This window comes from Rattus norvegicus, chromosome X, assembly GCF_021556685.1.
Source record: "Rattus norvegicus strain SHRSP/BbbUtx chromosome X, alternate assembly SHRSP_T2T, whole genome shotgun sequence".
Taxonomy (NCBI): Eukaryota; Metazoa; Chordata; class Mammalia; order Rodentia; family Muridae; genus Rattus; species Rattus norvegicus.
Genome location: NC_141554.1, coordinates 16,541,375 through 16,569,279, shown reverse-complemented (window position 1 = coordinate 16,569,279; position 27,905 = coordinate 16,541,375). Strand labels below are relative to the sequence as shown.

The 27,905-nt window shown below is 39.1% G+C and overlaps 1 protein-coding gene across 2 annotated transcripts in view; it reads right to left on the bottom strand.

Annotated features, from left to right (window-relative positions):
* The window catches only part of Med14 (mediator complex subunit 14), a 91,115-nt gene extending 63,688 nt beyond the window's left edge, over positions 1 to 27,427 (bottom strand). The window contains exons 1-10 of one of the 2 annotated variants that reach the window (XM_087600013.1): positions 26,782 to 27,427; positions 21,647 to 21,673; positions 19,315 to 19,420; positions 14,232 to 14,405; positions 13,289 to 13,418; positions 12,716 to 12,844; positions 12,338 to 12,445; positions 11,474 to 11,606; positions 10,582 to 10,732; positions 9,494 to 9,605 (exon numbers count right to left, since the gene is read on the bottom strand). In XM_087600013.1, coding sequence (XP_087456139.1) covers positions 9,494 to 9,605; positions 10,582 to 10,732; positions 11,474 to 11,606; positions 12,338 to 12,445; positions 12,716 to 12,844; positions 13,289 to 13,418; positions 14,232 to 14,405; positions 19,315 to 19,420; positions 21,647 to 21,673; positions 26,782 to 27,014 — 1,303 coding nt within the window. In that variant the 5' untranslated portion in view covers positions 27,015 to 27,427. 2 annotated transcript variants of the gene reach the window in all.
* Between the last annotated feature and the right edge of the window lie 478 nt (positions 27,428 to 27,905).

Below are 27,905 nucleotides of genomic sequence, written 5' to 3'. Positions count from 1 at the left end.
TTTTTTACTTTATGTACAGGGAGGAGGGGCTTGAACGGCGTTTTGCTATGTTAGGTCAGATGACCTTGAGCTTACTATGTAGTCCAGGCTGGTCTTGAACTCCAGATCTGCCAGCCTCATCCTCTTAAGTGCTGGCATTCTAAGTGTGAACTATCATACTGAGACTTTTTAATAAAACAAACCAGAAAAAACAGGTAAATATTTGGTGAATTTTAGTTGCTCTCATTACAGAAAAATAATCACAAAAATATAGCCATAGTCCAGATATAAAAGGCTATATAATGGTAGCTTTTCCCCCCACGTAAAACTTTTGTTTCAATTTTTCATTCTTCTTACATTTATCTAATGGTGTTTATGCATTTCTCTTTAATGTCCAATACTTTAATCCTATTTTTTCTTTCTTTTTCTTTCTGCTTTCTTTTGACCTTTACTTTATTCATTTAATCATTTTTACTTTTATTCTAAATAAAATTTAAGGTAACAACTTATTCTGCCCCTTTTTAGCTATTTTCTGTTCTGTGGCCATAGAAGTTATGCAAGTTAGCATTAACTGATTTTCAGTATATTCCCATATCAGGTTTGATTTAGTGTTATAGCACCTCATTTTTCTCCTCTCTGAATGATAGTGGAGACTGATCCAAGAAAAAGTTTCTCAGTAAGAAATCCCCCATTAAAAGTGGAAGAGAGTTGGGGATTTAGCTCAGTGGTAGAGCGCTTGCCTAGGAAGCGCAAGGCCCTGGGTTCGGTCCCCAGCTCCGAAAAAAAAAAGAACCAAAAAAAAAAAAAAGTGGAAGAGAGATCCCATTCAGACAGGTGCATAAACAAGGCAACATAGCATATACAAAAGATCCTAATTCCTCAATCAACAAATCCAAAGATACTAAGGTAGCTCCAATACTGGAGAAAGGATTTCTGCAGGAGAAATATTGTCAGAAAATAACAAACAGATGAATTAAGTAAGAAAGTCAATTATGGATCCAGATTTCAAAGGCCTGAAATATAGACATGAAATTAGCATCACTGTTAAGTTCACCAAAAAGAGACTTTGAGAGTGGGGGAAGGGAACAGAAATGCTTGGAATGAAAAGCACAGTGGAAAGTTTCACCAGTACACTAAAGTTAAGAAGCTAGAGAAGATCCAGTAGTTAAGGGCACTTGTTGCTTCTTGTAGAAGAACCAGTTCAATGGCTAAAACCCACAAGGTGGCTTATAACTAGTCTTTAACTCCAGTTCCATAGGATCCAATGCCTTCATCTGACATCTGCAAGTATCAGGCAGACACACACACACACACACACACACACACACACACACACACACACACACACGGTAAACATGAACACAAAACATTCATACATAATTAAATAAAACAATAGACTAAATCAAGCAGAAAACAATACCAGAGATAGAAGACAAGGATGTCTATCAGACATCAAAGAAAATAGATCAGACCAGCATGACAAAAAGCCAAATTAAGAATCCATGGAATGAAGGAGAAAGATGACTGAGTTTTAAAAGCACTTCGAGGCTCTGTCTCCTTTGTAAACTTTAAATCCCTACTGTACTATACCTTTCTTTGCAGTTCCAAATACATGTCAATGTTGCAAGTCAACCTACTCTGAACACGAGAAAAGCACTAGAATTTGTTTTACCTAACATTCTCACAGGATAAGACAACTGTAAATACCGAATTCCAATATGATCAAAAACATGAAACAAGAAATGCACATTGAAATGTTCTCACAGAGCTAGTGAGATGACTGCAGGTAAAGGCACTCACGACAAAGCTTAAGGACTTGAGTTCAATCTGTAGGACTCACAGGGTAGAAGAAAACTGACTTCTACAAATATGCTGTGCACATGAATAAAAAACAAATATCGCATACACACACACATATATATATACATATGCTGTACTCAAAGCACTGAGATACATAGTCTTCCAGGACAGATGTCAGTGCTTTGCTTTCTTGACTCCCCGTGTGTGTGTGTGTGTGTGTGTGTGTGTGTGTGTGTGTGTGTGTGTGTGTGTGTGTGTGTGTTCTGTGATGGGGGCATGGGACTTGAGGGGGTGAAATTTACATGAAAGGGTACTAGGAGGAGAAGAAGGGCTGATATGGGGTTGTAAACTAAATAAGTAAATAAATTTAATTCAAAAAAAGAATATATTCCAAGCCAGGCAGTGGTGAAACCCCAGGCAGTGGTTGGAGCCAAGAGAGATGACCTGACCCAAATACAGCTACTTCTTGCAAGACACATGAGGTCAGTTAAAAGGTAAGGGTCTGACAAGATGGGTTTAGTGCAGAATTCTACCAGACCTTCATAAAAGACCTCATACCAATACTGTCCAAACTATTCCACAAAATACAAGCAGATAGAGCGGTACCAAATTCCTTCTATGAAGCCACAATTACTCTTATACCTAAGCCACACAAAGACCCAACAAAGAAAGAGAACTTCAGACCAATTTCCCTTATGAATATCAACACAAAATTATTCAATAAATTCTTACAGACTGAATCCAAGAACACATCCAAATGATCATCCATCATGACCAAGTGAGCTTCATCCCAGGTATGCAGGGATGATTCAATACACAGAAATCCATTATCGTAATCCACTATATAAACAAACTCAAAGAAAACAACCACATGACCATCTCAATAGATGCTGAGAAAGCATTGGACAAAATTCAACACCCTTTCATGTTAAAAGTCTTGGAAAGATCAGGAATACAAGGCCCATACCTAAATATAGTAAAAGCAATGTACAGCAAGCCAGTAGCTAACATCAAACTAAATGAACAGAAAATTGAAACGAACCCTATGGTAAAACATCATTCCTAAAGAATAAGAGCCATACTGTCCCATGGCCTGCACTCGCTGACACACATTAAGAGTGGTGGCATCATAATGCCTGATTTCAAACTATACAACTAAACTGTAGTAATTCTGTAGTAAAATAAAAATAGCATGGTACTGTCACAAAACAGATCTGCAGACCAATGGAATAAAATATAAACCCCAAGGAAAAAAAAAACATTAAACTACACACACCTGATTTTTAATGTAGGTGTCAAAAACACACACTGGGGGTAGGTGGGGGGAACTTCAACACAATGGTGCTAGAAAATTTTTTTTTCTGGGGCTGGGGACCGAACCCAGGACCATGCGCTTCCTAGGTAAGCGCTCTACCACTGAGCCAAATCCCCAACCCCTAGAAAATTTTAACATCTGTCTATAGAGGAATGAAACTAGATCTCCTTATCAGGTCTCTAAGACTTCAGTTCAAAATGTTTTAAAACCTAAAATTTAAAAGACTTGAAACTGCTAAAATAAAACACAGGAAGAATATTTTATTATGCAATGGATTCCAGTAGATTAGGAAATAATAGCAAGAATTGACAAAGAGGATTATGTGGGATTAAAAGGCTGTTACACGGGTTGGGGATTTAGCTCAGTGGTAGAGCGCTTGCCTAGGAAGCACAAGGTCCTGGGTGTTTGGTCCCCAGCTCCAAAAAAAAAAAAAAAAAAAAAAAGGCTGTTACACACAGTAAACAATTACCAGCGAAAAGAGATGAGACTATAGAATAAAATCTTTCAGGCACTGAGCCACCAACCGTGCAGCCTACACTAACTGTTCTGAGCACCTCAACACAGACAGCAGAGGACTGCCTGGTCTGGCCTCAGTGAGAAAAAATGCACCTAACCCTAGAGAGACTTGAGGCCCAAAGAATTGGGGAGGCCTGGCGGGGTAGGGACATCCTCTTAGACACTGGGAAGGAGTAACAGGTGGACCATAAAAAAAGTAAAAGAAAAAAATCATTGCCATATGTACATATATGTATGTATGTATGTATAGATGGATGGATGGATTGATGGAAAGGATATTAGTGTCTAGAATCCATAAAAAACTTAAAACTTTAAGTACACAAAAATCATCCAAATCATAAATGAGCAAATGAACTGGCTCAAAAGAGACGACGGCCAATGAATGTGAATGTTCAACATCCTTAGCTCTTAATAAATGCAAATACACTTCTATCAGACCTTCATAGAAGACCTCATACCAATACTATCCAAACTATTCCACAAAATTGAAACAGACGGAGCACTACCGAATTCCTTCTATGAAGCCACAATTACTCTTATACCTAAACCACACAAAGAAAGAGAACTTCAGACCAATTTCCCTTATGAATATTGACACAAAGATACTCAATAAAATTCTTGCAAACCAAATCCAAGAGCACATCAAAACAATCATCCATCATGATCAAGTAGGCTTCATCCCAGGTATGCAGGGATGGTTTAATATACAGATAACCATCAACGTAATCCATTATATAAACAAACTGAAAGATAAAAACCACATGATCATTTCATTAGATGCTGAGAAAGCATTTGACAAAATTCAACACCCCTTCATGATAAAACTCCTGGAAAGAACAGGAATTCAAGGCCAATACCTAAACATAGTAAAAGCCATATACAGCAAACCAGTAGCTAACATTAAACTAAATGGAGAGAAACTTGAAGCAAAACCACTAAATTCAGGGGCTAGACAAGGCTGCCCACTCTCTCCCTACTTATTCAATATAGTTCTTGAAGTTCTAGCCAGAGCAATCAGACAACAAAAGGAGATCAAAGGGATACAGATCGGAAAAGAAGAGGTCAAAATATCACTATTTGCAGATGACATGATAGTATATTTAAGTGATCCCAAAAGTTCCACCAGAGAACTACTAAAACTGATAAACACCTTCAGCAAAGTGGCTGGGTATAAAATTAACTCAAATAAATCAGTAGCCTACCTCTACACAAAAGAGAAACAAGCCGAGAAAGAAACTAGGGAAATCGAGGGGCTGGGGATTTAGCTCAGTGGTAGAGCGCTTACCTAGGAAGCGCAAGGCCCTGGGTTCGGTCCCCAGCTCCGAAAAAAAAAGAACCAAAAAAAAAAAGAAACTAGGGAAATGACACCCTTCATAATAGTCCCAAATAATATAAAATGCCTCGGTGTGACTTTAACCAAGCAGGTGAAAGATCTATATGGTAAGAACTTCAAGCCTCTGAAGAAAGAAATTGAAGATCTCAGAAGATGGAAAGATCTCCCATGCTCATGGATTGGCAGGATTAATATAGTAAAAATGGCCATTTTACCAAAACCAATCTACAGATTCTATGCAATCTCCATCAAAATTCCAATCCAATTCTTCATAGAGTTAGACAGCACAATTATCCAAATTCATCTGGAATAACAAAAAACCCAGGATAGCTAAAGCTATCCTCAACAATAAAAGGACTTCCGGGGGAATCACTATCCCTGAACTCAAGCAATATTACAGAGCAATAGTGATAAAAACTGCATGGTATTGGTACAGAGACAGACAGATAGACCAATGGAACAGAATTGAAGACCCAGAAATGAACCCACACACCTATGGGCACTTGATTTTTGACAAAGGAGCCAAAACCATCCAATGGAAAAAAGATAGCATTTTCAGCAAATGGTGCTTGTTCAACTGGAGGTCAGCATGTAGAAGAATGCAGATGGATCCACTCTTATCACCCTGTACAAAGCTTAAGTCCAAGTGGATCAAGGACCTCCTCATCAAACCAGATACACCCAAACTAATAGAAGAAAAACTAGGGAAGAATCTCGAACACATGGGCACTGGAGAAAACTTCCTGAACAAAACACCGATTCTAAGATCAAGAATCGACAAATGGGATCTCATAAAACTACAAAGCTTCTGTAAGGCAAAGGACACTGTTGTTAGGACAAAACGGCATCCAACAGATTGGGGAAAGATCTTTACCAATCCTATAACTGATAGAGGGCTCATATCCAAAATATACAAAGAACTCAAGAAGTTAGACTGCAGGGAGACAAATAACCCTATAGAAAAATGGGATTCAGAGCTAAACAAAGAATTCACAGCTGAGGAATGCCGAATGGCTGAGAAGCACCTAAAGAAATGTTAAACATCTTTAGTCATAAGAGAAATGCAAATCAAAACAACCCTGAGATTTCACCTCACACCAGTGAGAATGGCTAAGATCAAAAACTCAGGTGACAGCAGATGCTGGCGAGGATGTGTAGAAAGAGGAACACTCCTCCATTGTTGGTGGGATTGCAGACTGGTACAACCATTCTGGAAATCATTCTGAAGGTTCCTTAGAAAATTGGACATTGAACTACCTGAGGACCCAGCTATACCTCTCTTGGGCATATACCCAAAAGATGTCTCAACATATAAAAGAGACACGTGCTCCACTATGTTCATCGCAGCCTTATTTATAATAGCCAGAAGCTGGAAAGAACCCAGATGCCCTTCATCAGAGGAATGGATACAGAAAATACAGAATTCCATCTACACAATTGAATATTACTCAGCCATCAGAAACAATGACTTTATGAAATTCATAGGCAAATGGAGGGAACTGGAAAATATCATCCTGAGTGAGGTAACCCAATCACAGAAAAACACACATGGTATGCACTCATTGATAAGTGGATATTAGCCCATATGCTTGAATTGCCCTAGATGCCTAGAACAAATGAAACTCAAGATGGATGATCAAAATGTGAATGCTTCACTCCTTCTTTAAAAGGGGAACAAGAATACCCTTGGCAGGGAATAGGGAGGCAAAGATTAAAACAGAGACAGAAGGAACACCCATTCAGAGCCTGCCCCACATGTGGCCCATACATATACAGCGACCCAATTAGACAAGATGGATGAAGCAAAGAAGTGTAGGCTGACAGGAACCAGATGTAGATCTCTCTGAGAGACACAGCCAGAATACAGCAAATACAGAGGCAAATGCCAGCAGCAAACCACTGAACTGAGAACAGGACCCCCGTTGAAGGAATCAGAGAAAGGACTGAAGAGCTTGAAGGGGCTCGAGACCCCATATGATCAACAATGCCAACCAACCAGAGCTTCCAGGGACTAAGCCACTACCCAAAGACTACACATGGACTGACCTTGGGCTCCAACCTCATAGGTAGCAATGAATAGCCTAGTAAGAGCACCAGTGGATGGGGAAGCCCTTGGTCCTGCCAAGTGAACATGATTGTTGTGGTGAGGGCGGTAGTGGGGGGAGGATGGAGAGGGGAACACCCACACAGAAAGGGCTGGGGGAGGGGTTAGGGGGATGTTGGCCTGGAAACTGGGAAAGAGAATAACAATTGAAATGTCAATAAGAAGTACCCAATTTAATAAAGATGGAGATAAAATAAATAAATTACATCTCCCAACAAGAGCCAAAAAAATGATAAATTTTGAAAAGAAAAAAAATGCAAATACACTGAGATTCTATTTCAATTTAATTAGAATGGCTACTACAAAGAAATCAAACAAAACATGTTGGCAATGACAGGACTGTAAATTAGTACATTTACTGGGGAGATCAGTATGCAGAATTTAACTTCCTTAAAAAACTGCGAGTATTTTATAACACAACTACATCAGTCCTGGGTAGGAGCCTAAGTCAGCTTGCCACAAACACACATATACAGGCATGTTCACTACAGCACTATTCACTATAGCCAAGACTGAAAAATCAACCTAGACGCCCATCATGAGATGAGTGTCTTTTAATATGTGAAATATATATGCAATGGAATTTTCATTCAGCTACAAAAACAACAAAACTATGGCATTTTCAGAAAATCAATACAACTAGAGAATATCATGTTAACCATAATAAGCCAGACTCAGAAAGACATAAGTATGTTTTCTTTGATATGAAGAACCAAAATTTAATATAGAGAATGTATGAAAAGAGATATTTAACAATATACAGAAGACATGAAAGCAGAATGGGGGATATTTGAGGGGAGAACGGAAGCCATCAGAGAGGGGAAAAGAGAACAAGAGGTAGTAATAGTGGGGATGAATCTGAGCAAAGCACAACATACACATTTGAAAATGTCCCAATGAAATCATACTGGTTTGAAGGGTTAATGTATGTTGTCATAGCACTTGAGGAGAGGAAGCACTGATCCAGGATTGCTGCAAGTTCACGACCAGTCTGGTCTACAAAGCTAGTGAAGGAAGAGAAAGAAGGAGCTGGAAAGATGGCTCAGCTGTTAAGAACACTGACTATTCGTCCAGCAGACCTTCGTTCAATTCCCAGTACCGACACAGCAGTTAACCATAGTCTGTAACTCTAGTTCTGGGCTCTAGTTCAGCACTCTCTTCTGGCTCTCAGGGCATCAGGCATACATGCAAGCAAAACACCCATACACATAAAGTAAAAATAAATAAGTCTAAAGAAAAAGTAATGATGAAAAGAAAGAGACCTATTATTTTGCATAGTAATTTAAAGAAAAATTTTAATATATATTCATCCATTAATACTCTGGCTTATCAGTCCTACTTTTTACATCTATTCTTTAATTTTTCATTGAATGAATTTTTCCTGATAAAATTACATACATTTATAGATTATGTCATATTATAATAATATAAGTTGTGCCATAATCAAGTCAGTAATTAGTATATTCATCTCCTTAAATATTTATGTGATGAGAACCAAAAATTTCATTTGTAGCTATTTTAAAATACATAGTACATTGTTATTAGTTAGTATGCCTACTATTCAACGTTCTTGGATAAATATGTACTGTCCATTTCTCAAAATTATCTTTGCTAAAGGCGGTTTTATCTTTCTATCAGAATGACCTTAATCTATAATTACTAGAAGCTACCTAAGAAGTCCCTTTTCTGTTAAGTGTAATGGAGTGATCTAGGCTCTTTCCTTCCCTACTACTAATTTCTACTGTCATTACACATGAACTTTGAACACAAGGTAATTATGATTAAAACCATTTGAAGAAGCCGGAGTTCTTGCCCCATGCCTGTTATCTTAGCCAATGAGGAACTGAAGTAGCAAGACTACAAGTTTGAAGCCAGCCTGGGTTATACAGTGATATCCCGTATCCAGGGAAAAAAGTGGATGGGGTGGAAGTAAGAATAGTAAATAGAGAAGCAGGTGAAACAGAATTTGCTTTCTAGAGCTCATAATAGACTAGATAGGTAATTAAACCAGGAAGACTCAATGTCTTCTATGACTTATAATACTTACTCTATACATGTGCATTTCTTACTAACACTGATACAATGTATCTACGCATTTTTCTAAAACTGAAAATGGGGGGAATTCTGCTTTACTCAGCCATATTTTATAAATACATTATAAAAGCATCTGCAGTACTGCTTTGTCAAAAGCATTAAATTACGAGCCACGTTAAAATGTTTCTATTTCAGCAAGTATAAATTTTTGAGGAAAAGGCAGCATGCAAACAGTTCAAAAATGAAGACAAGCTAAGTAAGAGAAAGAGAAAATTAGGACAAATTTGGTGGATTTCAGGTTAAATGCAACAAATGTCCAGCATCCTCAACATAACTGTACATCAGAGAAAAGTCATATGAGGAAAATCCTTAAATAAAAGAAAAATAAAGAGTATCAACTGAAAACACCTACAGTTTTCGTTGGCATTGAAGCTTCTAAGAATGGCCTTCAGTTCCTGCAGCTTCTGGTGGGCTCTAGCGTGTACACTGTCAATCAGGAGCTTTTCTATTGATAAGTGGTCAATCTGCATAAACAGCAACAATAAAACCCAACATACAATTAACATGTTTTCACTATAAGTATGTGAATGGACACAGCTATGCCTTAAGATACTTCCTTTCAGTATTGGAGATTATCCAGTATAAGCAAATTTAGGTAAAGTAAAAATATAACTTAATGATTTTGAGCTTTTAATTCTTTTAATTATATTTAGCTATATTTAATTATTTTAATTATATTGGAAGCTTCCAAACTAAAATTAATCTTTTTTTTTTGCTAAGTATAGGAGAGTGGAGAAGTCCTGTTGGTTGAGTGCTCAGCATGCAAGAAGCTATGGATTTGATTCCCAGCAAATTGAAAACTGTGTGTGGGGGCCATGACTATCATCCCAGCCCTCCGCAGATACATGCAGGGGGATCAGAAATTCAAGGTCATTCTCAGATACATAACAGCACTGAGGCCAGCTGGGTGACATGAGAGATCCTTCCTTATACTTGGGAGGCAGAGGCTGGCAGCTCCATCTATATGAGTTGAGGCCATTCTGGTCTACACAGCAAGTTCCAGGCAAGCCATGGCTACACTGTGAGACACTGCCTCAAAACAACAAAAAAGTATTTTGATAAGTGTAAATCTAGAGTTTACATATAGTTATAGTCACAGTTCTCAGATGTCAGACCTTAAAAACAAAATAGTCTAATTTAAACTAGGCTAGGGGCATAATTCAGCATAATTCATAAAAAATGTATGCTTAGATGCAACCCATAGCATTCTCCTATAAACTAAAACTGAAAGAAGATATTAAAATTAATCTTATACAGATAGTATCAGATGTTTAAAAGACCAAAAACAAATACAGAAGTATAACACTGACCTAAAACAAGTTTCACACAGGGTTTTAGAAATGATTACATATCTTGAAGAATTTGTGCTAAAAGTTTTATATGTGCTAGATTATATTTATTTAATCAAATCAATATTAAAATACACTGAGAACCCTTTACCTTCATGGCTCTTTCTACTAATTTAGAATCAGAAGCTGGCAAAGGAGGATCATGAAAAATCTGTAAAGGCTTGGAGACATCATTCTCATCGATTTTAATTGTAACTTTGTGAACAGATGCTGTGCCTGTTTTTCTCCCTAGAACCTGTTGACTGAAAGGGGGTAGGGGGAGAATAACATAAACACAGCTTTGTATCGTTTATAGTCAAATAGAAACATGCATTATGCTACTGAGTCAGAACCTTGAACATAGCAGGCCCTCAGTGTTTGTGCAGGGAATAAATTAATACTGAGAAGACCTCCCATAATCCAATTCAGCATTTGCTCTATTGCACTTTAGAAATAGACACTGAATTTAAAAATAAAATACATGCACTCACAGAAAAAGAAAATCTGGAAACAGAAACTGTCTTATAAGTATTTGCCTCTGACTTATCCACAGAAAATCAGAACATAGTCTATTTCAAACAGGAATTAAAGACAACAAATAGCTTCATAGTAATTTTCTCCAATCAGGTTTCAAAGTTACAGTTTAAAATGGGAAACTGTGATAAGCAAGTATGGTTTACAAGGTGACACTCAACGCTCTAACCTTTGGAGACTGGGGATCTATATAGCTCCATTGGCAGAGTGCTGACTTTGCATGAGTAAGGCCAGATTGATTATCACCATCACCCAAAACCTAATTTTCTCCTAGTTTTTCAATATGGCATGTGCCCACAGTAAGGTAATAGTGCCTCATGTGATCTACATGATACTGAGACTTTACTAAATTAAAGCACATTTCCACGGGCACACATGGCTATTCACGTGTAATATATCAGTCGTACAAGGGAAAGAAACCAAACAGACAGGATTTACTTACAATGACTACCAGAACCAATATTACTTACTTCCAAACTGAGAGGGAGAGGCACTTTCCAGCATGGTATCTTTCCACCTGTACAAGGTCTCCCCACCTCTCTCGGATTAACATTAGTGTCTGGGAATGTAAGACTTCTAATTGAAGTGATAAGCAGAAACAATCTGATTTATCTTGTTAAGCAAAATACAACACGTTATTCAAGCAGCTAATAAGCACAGGTAAACTTCATCTAACAAGGAATCTATTCCAAAAAAGCTGGCTATGGAGAAATTTTCTAGAATCATTTTTATATAATAACTCATCCTAAATATGACAATTTGTGGTTTTCTGAATTACATTCTCAAATGACTCTAAGTAGTAGTAGAATATGTGGCATAATTTTAGAAAAGAGGATAATAATTTTGGCCTAAATAAACAAAACTAAGGTCTAGGTTTGCCCCTTAACTGATTATTGTTTAGAAAATACAAATTGAGCAAATAATACATTTTCAGATCAAAATGGCACCTTTTCTTGAGACAGGTTCTCATTATGTAAAACAGACTGACTTTGAACTAACCACTTGGCCAAGGATGGTCTCTAAGTCCCCCTGCAGCCTCTCCTCTCAGGGGCTGGGATCACAGGCACCTACCACCTTGCTGAGCAAGCAGTGCTACTTCTAAGCAATCACTTCTAGGAGTTGCCTGCAAAGCAGTGGTAAGATTTGAAATATATCTTACAGATGTATCATTAATGTTCACAGAATGGCTGACTCACTATGCCCATTTATACCCAAAAAAGGGAGGATATGGGAAGGAGAGGCTAGACTACTACACAAAGGATAAACAGAAAGTGTAGAAGAAAGAGGGAGACATAAAATCCTTACAGTCCATGTCTCAAATAGCAGAAGGATACGTAGGCAGTTGTACATGTCCTGAAGAGGTTTCTCATCAGCAAAGAGCCTAGACTGGACCAGCTGATGGATAAAGTCAATTTGCATGCTATGAACCAAAGCTCGCCCATCTTCCATGGGCAGAAGAAAGGAAGGGAGTTAATTAGAAAAGTCAGCATTAGAGCATTAACTGAGACAAGTGTACACTAAAAATAAATTTAAATTTATAAAAAGAGTAACAGATTATTTTGAGAAAACTATAGATTATACATTGAAAATTCTTCCATTAGTACCTATGCTTATCAAAATTTTGTTTCAAATTATAGAACTGCTATACATATTTTTCCACAGGAATACTTCAATAATATAAGAATGTCAAAACCATTACTATGATGATTTACCTCCTGTTTCCTTATCCTCAACTAGAATTTCTAGCTTGAGAAGACGCCATGGGACTTCTGGGTCATCACCCATCACCGTCAAGGTTGCTTCAAATTCTCCTTCAACTCGAAACTTCACACGGCCATTTGCTTTTAGAAGAGGAAAAGGTATATATTGCTTTAAAACAATAAGCTTCTAGCTAATCTCCAAGTTTCAGTCTCATTTATAAGACATTTTAAATAGACTTAACTTTGGTCCTAAGTGTTGAAACAAGTCAGGGGGTCAGAGAAAGCACAATGCCCAGGTCATTAAGAAACCAAAGGCAACTCTTCCCACATTATGAATAAACACCAGAGTATGTCCTCCAGGCTCAACTTCGGAACCTCTTTTCTCTTCCAGTTTCAGGTAATCCCACTCATTTCTCCCCAGTGCAAAGACCAACATATTATTTTTAGGTATCAAAAAGAGAACAGTTATGGCTGGCAAATCATAGGTTCAACCACCACAAAAACCAAAATTTCATTTACTTGTTCTTTGAAAAAAATCCAAACGGTCACTTAGAAAATATTCCAAAAACAATCTCAGGTACATACCCACTGTAAGATTTGCTAGCTGTGGAGGAAGATCTGTCGTTACAAGCCTATGTCTAAGAATCTGATTAAGCTGATGAAGTGTGGCTTGTTTCTCAATTTTGGTAATTGGGTCTGGAGGAATAATTTTGTCCTACAAAAAAAAAGAAAAAAATTTTTTAAATATACAAAAGATGTAAATGTTTACCTGTACCTGACTGAACTTCTTGAGTACTTCTTACTATACTCAAGACAATCATAACACTCATTTCTGTTGTCTACATCCAATAGTGACTATACATTTGAGTGAATACTTTTCAGTCACCTTGCTAAAATCATGTTCTTCATCATGCTCCATTAATACACGGAGTTAATATCACTAGATGACTTCTACTTCTCAAGTGAACAGAATACAATAGCAACGGGGCTGGAGAGATGGCTCAGCGGTTGAGAGCACTGACTGCTCTTCCAAAGGTCCTGAGCTCAAATCCCAGCAACCACATGGTGGCTCACAACCATCTGTAATGAGATCTGATGCCCTCTTCTGGTGTGTCTGAAGACAGTTATAGTGTACTTACACATAAAATAAATAAATAAATATTTAAAAAAAAAAGAATACAATAGCAACAACTCATTCAATTACCATAATACATCTTAGGCACTTCCAAAATACCACTGCTGTGGAATCATGTTCACAGCTGAAATACACACTAAATTATATTTGCACATCTACTCACTCCCAACAAGGACAGGGTAGGGGAAGGAAATGGGAGAAAAAAAGGAAAAAGAAAGGAGGGGAAAAAAGCCTTCCCAGTTCAAACTACCACAATTTATTTATTTCAAACTACCACACTTTTACTTGTAGAAAAAAAACATGAAACTAATTACTTGTTTTTAAAAAACAGTTTCTGGCAATGCAAACCAAAAAAGCCTTTAACTTTTCTGAGTACAGGGGGAAAGCACTTACTCTGATGCAGGTTGGAAGTCGTGGATAAGAACCAGTAGTCAGTACATCAATGGCATATGGGATAGCAAAACTAGGCAGGCGTGCATGGACCAGGGCATCTCTAGCTAAGGAGGCCAAGCGGTCAGCAGTATCCACAAATAAGATGGCTTGCTGGTCTAAAAAGCTCGAGATCATCTTTAAAGCAAAGGGTAAATATATCATTTACTCTAAACTCCAAAGCAAACTTAAAAAGAAATTAATATAGGTGGTTTTTTATTAATTCAATGAAATATCTATTTATATTTGATATTAAAAATAGTTTTCTCTCATTCTCTACTTTTGACATCACACATTCATAATATCAAATAGTAAGAGTAAAAATTATTCTGACAGATTTTAAGTGTTGGATAGCAATGAAGTGGTTAAAACCATAGACTCCCAGACTGCCTTGATCTAAATTTTAACTCTGTAATTACTAGCTCTGTCTACTTGGGCAAATATGCCTAAGGTTTTCTTCTTGAGACAGAGTTTCTCTGTGCAGCCCTGACTGTTCTGGAACTCGGTAGACCAGGCTGACCTCAACCTCAGAAGATCTGCCTGCCTCTGCCTCTCTGCCTCCCAAATGCTGGAATTAAAGGCATGTGCCACCACTGCCCATAGATGACTCAGGTTTTCAACAGTAAAATGGAGGTAATTATTCCCAACCTAATGAATTTGTTCTGAGGATAAGAACAGTGCCTAGAACACAGGAAACAGTACATATTGCCCAGTATGAGATCCAGGACAACTATCTGCCCAATACAGAAATTCTATCATTTTTCTAGTCATTTCAGTAGTAGAGCCATCACAGGGCTGAAAACCATCTCCTTCAAACCTTTAGTTCTGTTTTATATCAATATCTAACTTCCCTTTCTTTCATGTCCTTCAAACCAGACTTAATATAAGAGGGCATCATACATAGACAGTGATCTTTTTTATAGTTCCAGTTTTATTGTGTAATTTCTACAACTCTAGAAAACAGAACCAGATGATTACTATCACCCTAGAGATGAGAAAATTGATTCACATATTCAATATGGCTTAATAATTAGAGAAGCTAGAAGCAGAAAATGGGTTTTCTTCTCTTAGTTTTAGACCCAGTGCATATGTTGAAATGTTACCTGATACAATGTTCTATCAATGTCACCAACTCTAACTTCTTATTCGTAGCCATGAAACTACTAAAACAGTCTCAACTGTTGAACTGGTTTTAACTCTGATTTAGGCCATTTTATGAATCTTGCCACTCAGGTGAAAATATTCTTGAGACCAAGTAAAGGGAAAATAAAATCAGAGACCTCGTTCTGGGATGATGGGAGATAAACTGAGGTATCAGTTTATCCAGCCTGCACTACTCCATCTGTGTAATGAAACACACATTCAAAATACGCTAACCTTAGTACACTGAATATTGCTTAGCATACAAAAGTTTGCAAATCACATACACAGACAATGGACACTTTTCTCCCTTAAGGAATTTCTTTCTAAAATCTTAATTATGTATTTATTTGTGCATGGCTGTTTTGTCTGCATGTATGTCTATGTAGCATGTATATACCTGGTGCCCAATTTCAGAAAACAGAAGAGTGCATTAGATTCCCTGGAATTGGAGTTAGAGATAGCTATGAGCTGCCATGTGTGTGCTGGGAATCAAACTGGGTCCTCCGGAAGAGCAGTTAATGCTCTTAACCACTGGGCCATCTATCCAGCACAACCTCACACCTTAAGGAAAATTTAACATATAATACAAAACACTCTACCTCAAAAACTGAGTATGGTGATGGTACACTTCTGTAAGATCAGCACTCAAGAAACTAAGACAAGAGGACTGATAGTTTAAGGCCAACCTAGGCCAAATATGCTTCTGATCAATATTCTATATAATTCTGTAAGGTTTTATTGGCTTACTCAGCGACAGAAAAGCATATCTGACAAAACTGGTCTACTGCTGTCATGGGCTAAGCTGCCAGAACTAGAACTATGCACTAATGTCAATAAAAATTATTTCCCCGTGTTCTAGTTTGCTTTTTGCAGCTGTGACAAAACCCTATGATCAAAAGCAACTTAGAGTAAAGGATTTGTACAACTCACACTTCCATATCTTAATTCATCATTAAAGGAGGTCAGGACAGGAACACAAGCAGAAAACACAAAGACATGATGCTTGCTGGCTCACTCACTAGTTTATATTCAGCTGGCTTTCTTTTTCATTTATTTCATGTATATGAGTGCACTGTAGCTGTCTTCATGCACACCAGAAGAGGGCATCAGATCCCATTACAGATGGTTATGAGCCACCATGTGGTTGCTGGGAATTGAACTCAGGACCTCTAGAAGAGCAGTCAGTATCCTTAACCCCTGAGCCACCTCTCCAGCCTTTTTTTTTGGGGGGGGGGGGTGTCCCTTACATCGTCCAAGACTTTTGTATACTAAGCAGGGAAGATTACCCTCAGTGGACTGGGCTTCCCATATCAATTAGCAACCAAGAAAATACTCCAAATATATGACCAGAAGCCTAGCTGATCAAGGCAGTTATTCAACTGGGGAGAGTGAGTTTTCTCTTCCCAGGATACTCTAGTTTGTGTCAAACTTACAATAGAAACTAACAGGATATGCTTCAAAAAGCAAACCTATATTCTAGAATTTTCCAAAGTCCAACTTTATGATCTTATCCCTTCTTTCAGTTTGGCAACTTTCACCTAAGTTTTGGTTATAATAATAAGGCAGTCTAGTAAATCAGGCTAAGCAAAGACTAAAGCAGGCTTAAACTGAGGTGAAATGTCAGAAATCATTCAAAAATACAGCTGTGCTGCAGATTTCTTTGCAGAGTAGGACTTTTGTGGACTAAGAATCCTCACTAGCTTACAAATAGAAAGTTCTCCAGTTTCAATTTACCAGTTTACCAGAGTGTGTATGTATATGTGTGTATGTATATGTGTATATATATGTATGTATGTATGTGTGTATGTATGTATGTGTATATGTATGTATGTGTATATGTATGTATATCTCATGCCTGGCAGCTGTTCTTTTTTTTTCTTTTCTTTGGTTATTCAAGATAGGGTTTTTCTGTGTAGACTGACTGTCCTGGAACTCAGTCTATGGACCAACCTGGCCTGGAACTCACAGAGATCCACCTGCCTCTGCTTCCCAAGTGCTGGGATTAAAGATGTGCACCAACATCACCACCCTGCTGATTTTTCTGTAAGAAGCTTAAAAAACTACAGAGAACTTCTGAAGCTCTCAAATTTAATCTAGCCAGGTCCAATTTGTTAATCTGCTTTAATCTATGAAAACTAGAAACCTTTTAAACATGTCATTACATAATAGAATAAAAACAAAAAAGGAATGTGAGAATCATTGCCAAGCTAGTGATCTCTGTACTTCCTTTCCATTCACAAATTTAATTGAGAGCAGCTAGACATATAGTTGGTCTTGTAGAGCTGTGCTTAAAAAGAGAAGCTCAATGAAAGTGGAGAAGTGCTGTCTTCATTTCAGGACTTCATTCACTAATGCCCTTTCCAGAATGACCTCTTTAGGAGTGATTGAAGTAAGTAAAGCAAGAGCCAGTGTTCCTCATCTGTGAACACCATATCATCCTCCCCAAGTTCTCACAGTGAACTCACTCAAGGCCCCTAGGAGATCCTCTTAACATTCTTAGGTTGAACTTGGTTTGTGTTACTGTTGTTGCGTGGAAAAGAATCTGTTGCCCAGGATGGCTTCAACTGACTAGTAGCAGAGGATGATCTTAAACTTGTGATCCTCCTGCCTCCACCTCCCAAGTACTGAAATTACCGGGCAAACATTACTATGCCTGGTTTATGCAGTGCTGGAAATCAATGGAATCCAGGGCTTCCTACATGCTGTACAAGCCCTCTACCAATTGAACTACATCCCCAGCTCCCTAAAACATTTTAGGGGGTAGATTTAATCTTTGTTACACTTCACTCAATGAAGTCACTTCTCTGAATTAAGAGTAAGTCAACAGTCAAAAGACTGAGTCTCCTGGAAAGCAGGAAGTGTGCTTTACTCAAGTCTTTCCCTGCTATCCCTTACAGCCCATGCTCAGTACTTTTGGAATTTGAGTAAATGAAAAACAACTGAACTGATACATGCTGTCATCAGTTCTGTGACCTTGAGGAAGCCACATATTTTCTAGAAATTTATTCATCTAATCTGTAAAACAGAAAATACAGACTCTGCCATTCTCACAAGGACATCAAAAATCAATTAAAAAAAAAACTTCAAGAGAATCTTCCTGGGCTGTAGAGATGGCTCCATAGTTAAGTGCACCAACTGCTCTCTCAGAGGTCCTGAGTTCAAATCCCAACAACTACATGGTGGCTCACAACCATCTGTAATGGGATCTGATGCCCTCTTCTGGTGTATCTGAAGACAGCTACAGTGTATTCATATATATTTAATAAATAAATCTTTTAAAAAAGAGAATCTCCTTAACCTCAAAGCAGGACTTTTCAACCTTCCTAATGCTGAGACCCTTTAATACCATTCCTCATGTTGTGGTGATCCCCAACCCTAAAATTATTTTACTGTAATTTTGTAATTCACAACTGTAATTTTGCTGTTATGAATTATAATATAAATAATTTTGGAGATAGAACTTTTTCTCTACTCACAAGTCAAGAACCACTGCTGTAAAGAATCATACAATTTTGAAGCTAACTATTTCTTCCCTCCCTTTTAGTTTCTCCAGTGTTATATCTAAAGTCTCCTAGTATAATATCTTTCACATATCTCCTCCTCTTTTTGGTCAAGAGCCCATATACAAATACTAGCCTTCCACAGATACACATTTATGTATTATCATAAAAGAACATGATTATTGACATCGGTAAGAACATTGAAATCAACGGATGTCAAAGTTAAATCTCTAAATTATACATATAACATTTAAAGGCATTTTTTGAGACAGACATTTTGTTTCTAACCTAGACCTCCTGACCACCACTACATAGACTCCTGGGTGCTAAGATCACAGGCATATGTTACCATGTCCAGCTCTCGAAGTTATTCTATACAAAATAAAACCAAAAGTTTAACTCACCGCACACTTTTCTACTTTGCCAGCATCATTGGCCCATTTTACTAAAGCTAATAATCGAACGAAGAGTTGACGTGTCCGGCTAGCAAACTGTACAATTTCTATTTTCCTATAAAAATAAAACAATTCTCATCTGAATCAGCACATTATTTTTCACAATTTGCTTTATCTGAATAAAAAAGCATGTTTATAAGCATAACAAAATTAACCTAAAATATTTACATAAATATTAATTTCATCTCATTTCTGTCCTCATACCTTTACCACAGAGCAATAAATCCAATAGTTTTTCCATAATGAATTATAATTTGAAATTGTTTTTTATTATAATAAATGATTCCTAAAATATACTAAATCTATGGATATATGATAGTGGAAGTTAGAAGCTATAAAGTATAAACCTGAAGTTACTGGTAATTAGTTACCATTTTGGTTAGAGGAGTTGAAATATATTTTTTACCAAAGCTTGAAATTGTGTCCTTTGTATAGGGTTATTTCCCAACTTACAATAGCATTACAAACAAACAAAACTCCAATGAATTTCAATGACAAAGTTGAATCCATTACCTTACCCAAATTAAAAATAGTATGCTGATTTTGGGTAGATCTGTCCATATCTATTATTCTACTGTATTCATTTCTATGCTTTTTTTACCCAGCAATCACCAATATTTATCATCTCATAAAGCTTTAAGAGTATCATTAAAAAATTCTCTACCTTCTATATATTAGCTAGACCTCTTACTTCAGGACCACTACAACTGACAATCATACCTCTCGTGGTTTAAGACACTGAAAAAAAAATTCAACATTCCAGGACTAATTACTAACAAGACCCAGAAGAATACTAACCTACCTCTAAGAATACTAACCAACCTCTAGGTGCAGTCGAAGCTATGTATTAATTTAATGTGACTTTTCAATGACCTACACATCCAACCAACATCTCTCCATCTTGCCAATATGCAATGCACCCACCAGGATGCAATGCACCCACATAAGTTTTTGCTGAAGTCTATTGCTGACTGAATACATTAAAGTCAAGTAGCTATTGAGAGTGTGTTAAGATCGCATACAACCTAAAAGGCTTCCTTAAGAACAGTCAACACAAGGCCCTGGGTTCGGTCCCCAGCTCCGAAAAAAAAAAAAGAACAAAAAAAAAAAAAAAAAAAAGAACAGTCAACACTATGATTATACCATGGAAACAAAAGGAAAAAAGCCAAGGGCACACTTATGGATCTTTGTCAGTCTCTGTCAAGTTAAGAAAGCAAGCAAGAATGAGACACAAGTGTTAAAAGTGCATTAAGATCTGACAGGGCTGGGGTTGTAGCTCAAGAATGTTAAGGCACCACACACAAATATACAACCACCTAGACACCACTGACCTCAAGGCTTGGAATGCCAGTGCTGTCCCTCCCTTACCACAAGCACAAGACTTGTCTGATGTTTTTCCCTAAATATGCTCCTCTATCAGAAAGCTGCCCTTCTCTGTAAACTACTCTAATGTAGTTTTCTGACACCACACTTTCTCAACTGTTAGTGTGCTCGTGCATCATGAGTCAGTCCTTCAAAAACCCAGTGTTCATTCCTAACTCCACACCAGGCAGAACAAACCTAGCTTCTTTCCTTCTTTGAAAACTGACCAGTCAAGTCACAAACCAGGTTAAGTTTCAATTGTGTCTTCCAGGCTCTTTTTGATTCCTGTCTAAGTCTACAAATATGGCATTTGGTGCTGGTAATGGAGAGGTAACTATTAATGAATACTACAAACCTCCCCCTAGTGACCTGGTATGAAAAACCAAAACCAAGGACCATAGGTAGGATCAAAGATATTATCAACTTAGCCTTATAGTTTCAATTTAAATCCCAATAACATGATCTCTCTAAATTTTGTTCCTTTGGCCTATGGAAACATAAGAGTGTTAAATTTTAAGCCCCAAGTTTAAATTGAATCAAAAAAATTTCCATTATAAAATAGCGATAGCAGGAGACTAAAGTGCTAAAAGGATCTAACAGCATCATTACAACAACTGCTATATTAACAGCCAGCTGCCCAAAGCCAGACAACTCAACCTCCATTACATTTTCTTATTCCCCCTCCCAAGGACTTGCCTTGGTCAGCCATCAATAAAGCCATCAATAAAGGTTTAAAAAAGAAAGGTTCTACGTTTAAGTACCAAGAAGACAAAAACTGCATTCCCTGGTGCTCCCAACAAAATATACAGTCCTAAGTTGCTTTGGACCTATGTTCCTACAGCACCAATAAATAGCACCACTCATGCTCCCAGTGGAAAAAAACCAATGAGGAGACAGATTTAACTTTTATCATACTCACCTTTCCACATCCGATTTTCTTGGCAATCTAAAAAGAAGAAAAAAACTTGTTTAAATATATGCATGCCTTCTCAAAATATGATAATGGGCTTTATTCTGACTGTATTTGCTATCTTCATGTTTCAGAAAAATTGAGCAAAAAGTAACCACAGGCTCAAGTGGCTGCTAACTCTCTGCACTGATAAGTTCTTAACAATATTGCTATAAAGAAAAACTGAAGGGGCTGGGGATTTAGCTCAGTGGTAGAGCGCTTACCTAGGAAGTGGGCGCAAGGCCCTGGGTTCGGTCCCCAGCTCCGAAAAAAAGAACCAAAAAAAAAAAAAAGAAAAGAAAAGAAAAGAAAAGAAAAACTGAAAAAGCAACACTTCTTCCCATTCAAAATGCTTCGGAAGATACTGTGTAAACCTTAAACAGTTTAAAAGCTCAAGTCCTGGGGGATACGGTAGTGCATACATTTTGACCCCTGCACTCAGGAGTCAGAGGCAAGACAATCTATCTCAGTTTAAAGCCAGCCTGATCTACGTAGTGAGTCCCAAGACAATCAGGACTATATAGAGACCCTGTCTCCAATAAATAAATATCAGAGGCAGAGAAAGTATCTTTTAAGACCAAAACGGCTACAGCTGTAGGAATAGTACCTCGCTGTCAGCATCTGTGAACCTGTGAACACTTGGATTCTTAGCAGTAATCCCATCATGCTGTGTTACTGTAGGTAAATCTGGAAGTTAAGGGTGCAATCAAGGTTTTATAGTAGTAATGACTTTGCATGGTGGTTAGATGAAGGATTTATACTGCTTTTAAGTAGCTCCAGTTGTGTTTATTTCTTTTTGCTCCTTCTCCAGTACTGGTTGCTAGTAACCTATGTCAACTTTCTCCTTGATAAATTATATTACTCTATTAATGCCTTGAAAGGTCCTAATCAGCTTCCTGAACCCCCACATTCCAGTATCCTCTAGCTCTCAGTCCAAGACTCAATTGCCTGAATACGTGTCAAACCTGCCCAGCAATCATCAGATCCTGAAAAAAATAAACCCAGCTGCTTCATGTTCTTACACACACACCACGTGCGGCAAACAGGAAAGGGTACAAGAAGGGGAAACTACTAAAGTGAGCTGTCTTATTCTCAGGGAAGACATTGGGATGGATGAAAGCTACAGGTATGATCAGAGTGACAGAGGATCTAGGTCAGTGGTAAAGCACCTGCACAGCTCATTCCAGGGTTCAATTCCTAGGAGACAGGTAGGCTTTAGGGGAAGGTTTAAACTAAGTTAGAGGCTGGAAAGGCTAGGATATTACGAAGTCAAGCAGAAGTTAAGGGCCTATTATAAAGGCTACAAATAACTACCAGTTATGGTACCTCATATACCTGTGATCACAAGCACTTTGGGAGGATGAGATAGAGGACTGCCACAAGGCCAGCCTAAGGTGGGAAGTAAGACCCTGTCTCAAAGAGTGCAAATAAAAGCAGCCCCTAGAAAGTTCCTCTACATGAAAAAAAAGCACCTCACAGTACTCCCAGAGAAGCCTGGTTCTCAAGAGAGAAAGTGAGGATTGGGGGATGGGAGTACAGTAGAGTTTAGGGATCGATTAGGAAGACAGAAACTATTCTTCCAGCCCCTACCTGCCCCCCCAACACACACACTAAAGGATCAGCTCCCACCAGAAAGCCTGATTTCTAAGACAAAGGACAAAACTTGCTGCCTGCCTCCCTTTTCTCCCAATGCTCCCACTTCTATTTTAAATTCCTTTATGAAAATCCACCACATGGAGAAAAAGCTTAGATGCAAATGATGAAAGAAAAAAGGCACAAAGCATACATATTTATGCCACAATTTTAGTAAAAGTTTATGTTAATTTTCCAAACGTAAGAGGTTAAAAGGCAGTAGGGGGTAGGGGGTGGCTCACACCTTTAATCCCAGCCCTTGGAGGGCCAGTGGCAGACGGGATCTCTGGGAGTTGGGAGGTTGGCCTGGTAGACAAATGAATCCAGGACAGCCAGGGAGGGTTACACAGAGAAACCCTGTCTCAAAACAACAACAACAACAACAATAACAAAAATAAAACCAACCAACCAAACCACAAAAAAGAGGTTAAAAAGCAAAGAATAGAATATGAACCCCTAAAACATTAAGGCAAAAAGTATCAGTATATATCAGAGGTGAACAGGCATAAGAAAAAAAAATCTAGAAATTTGGGGCTCAAACCAAATCACCTAAATATGCTGGCAGAAAAGGATTCAAAGTTCTATGCCAATCTGAGTTACAAAAGGTTTTGTTGTTTTTGTTGTTTTAAGTATCAAGAATAACACTTGCTTTTCCTATAATTATCAGTGGCTTAAAGATATAGCTGAAAATTCATTCGTTATGCCAGACATTGATCTTGCCATGTGGAAAAGCAAAACAAATCAAAATTCTTGTTCTCCTGGATTTCCTATTCCATGGGGAAGGCACAATATATTAATGATGTCTCAAGCAGTAAGCATTGTGGGGGGAAAAAACACCAAAGGAGGATGAGCACTTGGACAAAGTCTTTGATCGAAGTTATATGCGAGCTAAGACCTAAAGGAAAAGAGAAGGAAAACCACATGTATTTCTGGAAAAAAGAACAAAGACATTATCCAATTATAAATTTTGTGAAGAACTATCAAGGTTAGGGTACGTAGACGGAACAGAATGATACTATTAGCACATGAATTAAAGAGGTAAAGTAGGTAAGGCACAGTTCTCAAGGCCTTAAAGGTAAAAGGGAAATAGCCATGTCCTGGTTGATATAGCATAGACCCAGGGGTAGGCTGCTTGTTCTATTTTTTAAAAAAATGTGGGTGCTGGAGAGCTGGAGCCAGGACCCTAGCAAGTGCTCTACCACTAGGCTTCATTCTGTACCCAATGTGTATTATTATTATTATTATTATCATTACTACTACTACTACTACTACTACTACTGCTACTGCTACTGCTACTGCTACTACTACTACTGAAACAATACCAAGGCTACATTCTGTACCCAATGTGTAGAATAATTATTATTATTATCATTATTACTACTACTACTACAACTGAAACTACTACTACTACTACTACTACTACTACTACTGAAACATAATACCAAGGCAGCCCAAGCAGACATCAAACTTCCTGGTGTGGCCTTAGGCTGTAGGCTGTTCTTTCACTTCTAAGGCTCCTGCTGTGACTTCTAAAGTGCTAGGACTACGGGGGTATATATTTATAACATTTTTTCCTATGTTCAAAGGTATCCTGGTTTAGACCACAAATTTTATGTTCTAATAGAGAAGTGATTCTAAAAACTTTTTTTCTGTGTATTTTATTGTAAGTTTGTGTGCCTGGTCTTTTTTTTTTTTCTGGACTGGGGTGGTGGTGGTTGGGGTGAGACAGGCTCTTACTGTGTAGCCCTCAATGTCCTAGAATTCGCTATATATAGACCAGGTTAGCCTCAAACTTAAGACTGGCATGTACTTGGGGCCTCTGCAGGAATTAAAGCCATGCACCACCATGTTTGGCTGTGGAATCCTTTTTGAAATAGAGTCTCACTTTGTAGTTTGATTCTGGCCTAAAGCTTGTGATCCTCTTTTAGCTTCCCAAACACTGAAGCCATCTCACTGAACACAGCTCCTGGGTTAGATATTGAGTTGAATGGATCTGGACACAGAATTTGGAATTCAGCTGAGGTCTGTGCTTGAGATATGTTTAGGAGTCATACAAATGGTGGGGGACTAAAGCTATATTATTCTACATCAATAAAAACAGATCCCTCTCCATAAACTAAGTCCTAAAATTAAAAATAGAATACAATAAATTTCTACAAATTCTTTACAGAAAACCAATCACATGATCCACGATCACAGTCTTTTTATCACAGCTATGCACAGGACATATATTAAACTTTCTTGTGAATTCTTATGAACACATGCAATATACTACAAGAACTCCTAAGCCTGAAATTTATGTCTCTCATTTAGAAGCTGTTGGGGGTGGGGACGGACACACACACACACACACACACACACACACACACACAACCTGTAATCCAGATTTTAGTAGATCCGGGAATTCTGCGTTTAAAAAAATTTCAGCCAGGTGTCAGTGGCCCATTCTTGTAATCCCAACACTAAAGAGGCTGAGCAGGACTGAAGGTTTGAGGCCAGCCTGACTACACAGGAAGACCCCGTCTCAATAGTAATAATAATACCACCTCTTTTGACAAGGTTAAGCTTTTGTCTCATTCCACAAAATATAGTACATCAAAACTGAAAAAGAGTGTTTTACAAGAGTAACCGAAGCCGTCTCTAATTCTTTCAGTCATGTACAAACAAATTCTCCAGTAGCCAAGTATCACAAGATAGATTCTAGCGTCTGCATACTAATGTATTTCCCTGGAAACCTGACTGAGCCTAACAATAGGTAAAAAGGTGAAAACTTTATGAACCTCATCTAGAAGATGCAAAAGAGTTCCAAAATTTCCTAATACCTTTTATTCGCACACTGAACCGTCAGTGTAGTCTGCTTGTAAGCATTAAACTCCCTAATCACGCCCCAAGGCATTTCATAGGTAACTATATGATTGAAATTCGGAGGCTCATTAGAAAGAAGTATTCTACTTTCCCTACATTCATAAAGACTTAGCACGCTTTCAAATATTGCAGAAAGACTCAGAATTCATAACGTAAATTGTTTTACACAGAATCTTCCTCCAGCATCCAAAGATTGCAACCTTCATTTAAAACATATTGTCAAAAGGCTGTAAAACAGTTCCCTCCTTTGAAAATCCCGTTGAGTTCGAATTCTACGTAGTCCTCAACGCTTACTCTTCCTCTCAGGTTTTTAAAAAGATTCCACATAGAAATCAATACCGTTCTGTTGGGAACTCAATCCCAACAGAAAATCCCAAAGACGATCTTCAGCGCAAGTGTTAACACGCGAAACTAACCAGTCTCCGCGCTTTCATCGTCAGCCAGATCCCCAATAGCTACCTCTTCCCAGTCCCCAGAACCTAAACCCCATGAATTTCAAAATTCTACGCTCAGCAGCCTAGCTCAGTAAAAGGCAGGTATAAGGCTCTATTGAAGGCGGGAAGGGCAAGTGAGGCGCCGGGAAGCAGGCATGGGTTCGCAGTACTTACAAGTCCGTCAACACCATAAGCTCGGAGTAGGCCCGGTGCAGCAGAAATTCGATGAGCGTGCTAAGCCGGTATCCAGGGCTAGCAGCAGCCGCAGCTGCCGCCGCCACAGCGGCTCCAGGAGGCGGGGGAGCCGGGACAGACGCAGAGCCGCTGCTGCTGCCTCCACCGCCACCGCTGCCACCTCCGCCGCCAGGAGGGATCAGCTGGTGGTTCTCCAGCTGCACTGGGGCCATGGCGGCGCACAGCCCGGCTCGGGGCAGCCGCCTGAGATGCGGCCCTGGAGCCTCCTCCCGGGCTCGGTGACCGCACAGAAGCGGGCGCAGGCAGAGTGGCCGCCGCCTAGTGCCAGGCCGCCTCTGAACAGGAAGCGGAGTTCAGGCTGCGGAGGCCCGCCCCCATGTAGGGCCCGGCCGGCTGGCCACAGGGAGGCGAGCGCGGGGCGGGAGGGCAGAGAGGCAGGCGGGTGGGCAGTCACTCAATGAGGGAAGCTTCCGCGACTTCTCAACGGCCGCTGGGCCGGCAGGTTACAGCGTCCATGTTGCTGGGCCGAGAGCGGAAGTCGCCAGACAGAACGGAAGGAGAACCCGCGGGAGGCCCTTTCCTAAGGCAACCCGCAACGGTTCCCCGCGCTGTGCAGTTCTGAGGCGCGGGGGGAGGGGTTGAGGGGGGATTGAGAGGGTGCGTGGGAGCGGGGCGGGGCAGAGCGGCGCGTGGGCGGGAAAGCGGAAGGGGGTGCGCACGGCACCGGAAGCCGGGCCGCCAGTCCAGCAGCCTCGTCACAGTAACGTCAGTAGTCCCCAAGTGCCCCTTTACCCCGCCTGGGCAACCGCGCAGTGGGAAGGTGAACAGAAGAGGGTTGGCAGAGAAGCCGCCTGTCTCCCCTCTTGGGGCCCCAAAACGCGGCCTGCAGTGACGGCGCGCTGTTACTGTCCAACGTGCGCTCTGCCCGTAGGCGACTCTGGCGCGACGCTTTGGAGAAAACGTTACAATATTTTTTTTTTTGTCAATTGGGACAGGAGCAACAGCACAATAACGTCATTTGAACGCCGCCTTCTGTGTGCCGCGCTTGTGCTGTCACCCAAAACCCATCATTGAAACACATGTCCTTAAATCCTTTGCTGGTA